The sequence below is a fragment of the Pantherophis guttatus genome, chromosome 16, assembly GCF_059756535.1.
Source record: "Pantherophis guttatus breed Tessera chromosome 16, ASM5975653v1, whole genome shotgun sequence".
In the NCBI taxonomy this organism is placed as follows: Eukaryota; Metazoa; Chordata; class Lepidosauria; order Squamata; family Colubridae; genus Pantherophis; species Pantherophis guttatus.
This window is the reverse complement of record NC_142078.1, coordinates 4,517,378-4,523,377: the sequence shown is the minus strand read 5'-3', so window position 1 is coordinate 4,523,377 and position 6,000 is coordinate 4,517,378. Positions and strand designations below refer to the sequence as shown.

At 46.0% G+C, this 6,000-nt stretch overlaps 1 protein-coding gene across 4 annotated transcripts in view; it reads left to right on the top strand.

Annotated features, from left to right (window-relative positions):
- Nucleotides 1-6,000, top strand: part of NEK6 (NIMA related kinase 6) — a 95,574-nt gene that overhangs the window by 48,224 nt on the left and 41,350 nt on the right. For 2 of the 4 annotated variants that reach the window (XM_087879890.1, XM_087879892.1), the window contains exons 3-4: nt 2,279-2,407; nt 3,920-3,982. In XM_087879890.1, the coding sequence (XP_087736016.1) occupies nt 2,279-2,407; nt 3,920-3,982 (192 nt within the window). Of the gene's footprint in view, nt 1-2,275; nt 2,408-3,919; nt 3,983-6,000 lie in introns of all 4 variants that reach the window. The other 2 variants (XM_087879889.1, XM_087879891.1) reach the window with 1 other exon arrangement.

Genomic DNA, 6,000 nt, shown 5'->3' with positions numbered 1-6,000 from the left:
AACCTTTTCGGCACTGAGTGCCAAAATGGGAGCGTCCATGGGCGTGCATGGGAGCACTGGAAACCGGAAGAGCAGCTCTGTGGTATGCATGTGCACACCGGGAAGCTGAACTTCCGGTTTCTGGCAGGCACATGTCACCAGTCACCTGGTCTTCCTGTTTCTAGCATGCATGCACGCGAGAAGACTAGCTGGCCAGCACATGTGCGCGCTCCGGAAACCAAAAGCTGAGCTTCCTGGCACGTGCATGTGTGCCAGGGAGCTGGTCTCCTGGTTTCCAGCACTTGACCTCCTGCACCCCCCTGAGAGCAAAAACAGGCCGAGGGGGGGGCACCGCCCCTCACCTGCCCCGTTTTGGGCCTAGTAGGCCTCCCGCGAGCAAATATGGGCTGTGGAGGGCCCGTTTTCAACTTCCCCGGGCTCCAGAGACTCTCTGGAGGCTGTAAATAGGCCCATTTTCACCCTCCACAGGCCTCTGGGAGGCCCATTTTCCACCTCCTTTAGCTCAACGCGCCCCCTGCGCTTACCTGGGATCCAAAAGGGGCCACGTGGGGACTCCGGGGAGGGGAGGGGTGGGAGGGGCAGGGCCAGCCAGTCATCTCAACTACCAGTTCGCCGAACCGGACATAACATTAACATCTGGTTTGCCCGAATTGGTCCGAACCGGCTGCTCCCATCTCTGACGGAACCCAGGAAACGTGAGCTTTTTCTCTGGGCCATTGTTGCTGAAGCTCATCAACTTGAAGATATGTGGACTTCGACTTTCAGAATTCCTCCAACCAGCATGGGACCTCTAGGAGTTGAAAGCCAACATCTTCAAGTTGTTGAGGTTGAGAATAAAGAGTGCTCTGCATCTTTCCCTGTTGAGAAATACATATTAGCTTAATGCTTTTCTGGTAGCGGTGGTGGAACTTCAGACATTCTTCTCAAATTCCTGTAAATCAGTTGAGGAGAGGGCTTTCTGCGGAAGACTGCTTCCATAAATTCCAAAATAATACAATTGGAGATAGAAAAAAGACCACAACCCAGAATATTTCCTTCTGCATTACAAACAATGCTGGGATTCAGCCGGTTTGGGCGAATGGGTAGTGACGATCTGCCACCTGTCCGGCGCAATCCCATCCTATATTGCTGTGTTTTTGACGTTGCACGCATGTGCAGATGGCACGCGCAAGTGAATTGCCATGTTGTTTGATGTCACACACATGTGGATGGCGCACCTGAGCGAATTGCTGTGTTTTGTGACGCTGCACGCATCACATTTCCGATGCTGGGCGAACTGGTTGTTACAGTATGTGAAGTCCTCTGATTACAAACATCATATCTCGTGTGAGAGAAATGTTCCTTTCCTTCTGTCCTAGGGAAGAAACATTTAATGAAGGTCACAGAAAACGAACCCCTAAGCTTTATAGTTATTTACAGACTTCATCCTGAATTCGTTTGAAGTTTGGAACAGGGAAACCTTGGTGTCTTTGCAGAGTGAAATATAATATCTTTGTTTAAAAAGTTTTTTTTTATTTTTTTTTAAACAAACATACATACAAACAAGCAATACATACTTAATCGTTCAGTATTTCATCTGAGTACATATTTTGTGTCTTCTCCTCCTTCCTCCATCATTTTCATATGATATTTCTATCACACCTTTATATTTTCATTTAGATTGTTACATCATCCTTCCCAAACTTCTTATGTTTATATTAATTCATCAATTATCTAAATTTTTATATATATCTCTTCTCTAACCGTTGATGTAATTGCCCCCATATTTTAAAATAATCCGATTCTTCCTTTTCTTTAATTACCAATGTTAATCTATTCATTTCTGCACATTCCAATATTTTCTTAATTACTTCTCCCTCTAAAGGGATTTTCTCTGCTGTCCAATTTTGCGCAAATACAATTCTCGCTGCAGTTAACAATAGGTATAATCAAATAAGTATTTACTATATTTCTCTGGTAAGATACCCAATAGGAACAGTTCAGGTTTTAAATCAACTTTGTTGTATCATTTCCTCTAACCATATTCGGATTTTAACCCAATAATTTCTCGCTTCTGGAGACGTCCACCACAGATGATAATACGATCCTGGTACCTGATGGCATTTCCAGCATTTGAGATATAATATTTTTCAGCGGGTGTTAGAAAAAAGGGAAACCCGAACGGAGAAGACGACGATGTAAAATTGACTTCACGCAATGTCTTCCCCTTGGCGTGTCCCACATAAAATATGCACGAATTTAATCCCGTCCGTTGCTGTTTTTCCCCTCTCTCAAGCAGAGACACCTCTATCGCTGCACTTTAGCAGATTTTCAGATTGAGAAGAAAATTGGGCGAGGACAATTCAGCGAGGTCTACAGAGCGACTTGTCTTCTGGACAGAAAACCGGTGGCATTAAAAAAAGTACAGGTAAGAACGTCTGTGGAGATTCTCAAAAGCCATCCAGGTCATGGTTATCCCGAAGGACTTTGTTTTTCCTTGAAGAGGTTTCGCTCTTCCTCCTCCGAGAAGCTTCTTCAGTTCTGATTGAATATAAAGCCATCCGTTCCCACCATTCAGTCAGAACTGAAGAAGCTTCTCGGAGGAGGAGAAGTGAAACCTCTTCAAAGAAAAACAAAGTCTGCTTGCCGATTATGTGACCACAGGACGCTGTGATGGTCATAAGTACGAGGACCAGTCGTAAGTCACTTTTCCCAAGCACCGTGGTCATTTCAAACAGCCGTTGAATAAATCATTGCACGTCCAGTAGAGGCCTACCTTGAGAGTGGTACATCCACTTCCATTAATAAGATATAATCAGCTGAACTCCAAAAATGGATTTTGGCATTAAGAGCCTTTTGTTTTCCAATTAGTCCATGTGACATGCAGAAGAAAACACATTTATTTTGTCAACAGAAAACCATCGTAACGTGATAAAACCTGCTAGATCTTTTATTTGTAAATGTTTGGTACATTCAGCAAATATTCTCAAAATTTGCATTCCAGTTACGGATGGCAGTTGCTTCAGATTTTCGTGTTTTTTACTTTTTCAGGTCGAAAACTTGAGAAGTTAACGAACTGCGTGCTGTTCTTTGTATTGGTAGCTAGGGTTTTTTTTTTTTGCTTTATATGTGGATGTTATTTAAGCCTGTAAGAATCGTGAGGAGTGGGGTACAGGCAGGTTTGAAAAGGGAAGGGGGTTAAGACAGGTGGGATTCAAAAATTTTAGCAACTGGTTCTCTGCCCAGTTGCTCGGGTGGCCATGGTGGGCGTGCCTACTTAGCCTCCGGCACCATGGCCGGGTAGGGGCATTTTTGCCCTCCCCAGGCTCTGGAGGCTTTTCTTGAGCCTCCAGGAGGATGAAAACGGGCCCATTTCCAGAGTTCCGGAACTTCCAGGAGGCCCATTTTTCACCCTCCCAGAGCCTTCGCGCAGGCCCTGCACTTACCTGGCATCCAAAATGGGCCACGTGGAGACTCCTGGGAGGGGCAGGGCAGGATTGGCAGGGCCAGCCAGTCTTTGCAACTACCGGTTCGGCGAACCAGATGTAAAATTCGCATCCGATCTGACTGAATTTTTTTTTTTTTAATTTGATTTATATGCCGCCCTTCTCCGGAGACTCAGGGCGGCTTACAATGCGTTAAGCAATAGCCTTCATACTTTTGTATATTTATACAAAGTCAGCTTATTGCCCCCACAAACTGGGTCCTCAATTTACCCACCTTAGAAAGGATGGAAGGCTGAGTCAGCCTTGAGCCTGGGGAGATTCGAACTTACAGTAATTGCAGACAGCTGGTGTTAATCACAATGCTTTTAGTTTGCTGAGCTACCAGGCCCGTAGCCCGAATCCCACCCCTGGGGTTAGAGCTTTTTGAAAATTGCAAGAGACTCGTTTCGTCTTGGTCCTTAAACGTGCTACTTTTTTTCCCTCTCTTTCTGAAGATATTTGAGATGATGGACGCAAAGGCCAGACAAGATTGCATTAAAGAAATTGATCTTTTGAAGGTAAGAATCCCTCCAAAATTGAATGCTTACTGAAACGGAGATGGTTTATTTTCAACAATTACCTGGGACGGTGGAGGAGGTCGAGCTTCCGATTGCTTTCGACGCTCATCTTTGGCATCGTGTCTGTTTGTGAAGCCCTTGCAAAAATAAACGGCGGTCATTGATAAGAACTTATTTTTGCTCAGGTAGACTTTGGCAAAAGACCTGCTGATTCCTTGCATGATTTGGGAGCTAATTTCAGGATGGTAAAAAAAAAATCAGATGCCTTGGTAAAAACTGTCCTAATCGCTTCTAAATTCTGGTTTAGAGGCAGTCAAGAATGCATGATGCTCCTTGATCTATTATTGCAAAAGTTGTTTGGTTGTTTTTATCCGATGGCTCGTGGCAGAAATCTCACAGGAAGTGAGGTCCACTGAGATCTATCTCAAGGAGAGCACGCCACTTTTGTCGTTGTTTGGGCTAGGACAGCGTTGGCAAACCTTTTCGGCACCGAGTGCCAAAACGGAGCGTGCGCACGTCCGTGCGTGCCGGAAACAAGAAAAGCAGCCCAGTGGTGAAATGAGCCGAGGTGGCGCAGTGGTTAGAGTGCAGTACTGCAGCTACTTCAGCTGACTGCTAATTCAGCAGATCAGCCGATCAAATCTCACCGGCTCAAGGTTGACTCAGCCTTCCATCCTTCTGAGGTGGGTAAAATGAGGACCCAGATTGTTGAGGGCAATATGCTATTTAGTATGCTGTCTTTGGTGTCTGCCGCCCAGAGTCCTCAGAGAGTGGGCAGCATAGAAATACGAATAATAAAATAAATAATAAATGAATATAATGTAAAATTTGTTACCACCGGTTCTGTGGGCATGGCTTGGGGGAGGGGGTAATATGACTGTGTGGGCATGGCCAACTTTTTTTTTTTTTACTTTTAAAAGCATTTTTTCTACAACCTCTTCGGTTGAAGAGGTTGTAGAAAAAATGCTTTTAAAAGCCTCTGACGATCCCAGCTGAGTTGCCTGATGGCAGAGGCTTTCTTTTTTTTTTTAAAGCCTCTGACGATCCCAGCTGACTTGCCTGATTGGCGGAGGCTTTTTTTCCTTTTAAAAAAAATTTTTCTATAACCTCTTCGGCAGAAGAGGTTGTAGAAAAAATGGTTTTAAAAGCCTCTGACGATCCCAGCTGAGCTACGCAAACCGGGAGCATTTCACCCCTGGAGCAGCTGCCCGGTGTGCATGCGCACGCCCTGAAGATGATCTTCCGGTTTCTGGCACGTGCATGCGCACCGCTGGTCTTCACACGTGCATGCATGCCAGAAACCAAAAGACCAGTGGCCAGTGCGCATGCACACGCCGGAAACCAGATCATCTTCCTGGCGCATGCCTGCGCACCGGGCAACTGCTCTTCCGGTTTCCTGCACTCCCGCGTAAGTGAAGACCAGCTGGCTGGCACGCCAGAACCCGGAAGAGCAACGGGCTCGCATGCCCGGAGAGATGGCTCTGCATGCTGCTTCCGGCACGCGTGCCATAGGTTCGATCATCACGGGGCTGGGATAACTGTAGCTCCTTTTTCTCCCCACTGGAAGCTGAAACAGACCCATGTCTATGGAGATCCTCAGCCATCCAGGTCATGGTTGTCCCAAAGGTGCTTTTTCAAGAGGCAGCTGGACTTCCTTTGTTTTTCCCTGAAGACGTTTCGAGAAGCGAATGAGCTGAAGAAGCTTCTCGGATGAGAAGTGAAACGTCTTCAAATGAAAACCAGAAAGTCCCGTTGCCTCTTGGGGGGAGGGGAAAGCACCTTTGGGAGAAACAGACCCATAGCTTCCCTACTAGAGAATGTTGTTGTTCTGTCCCCGTCTCACACACGCACACAAACAGACAGCCGGGGGTTAAATAAAACTGGCAGACAACAAATTCTTTCGATAAGAGGCTTGGCAGCAACCCAGTAGCTGCTTGCCAAGAACTTTACTCAGAGGGAGGGGTTGTTCCTCTGACAGATAACCCAAACAAGATACACACAGTTCAAGAATTGTCAAG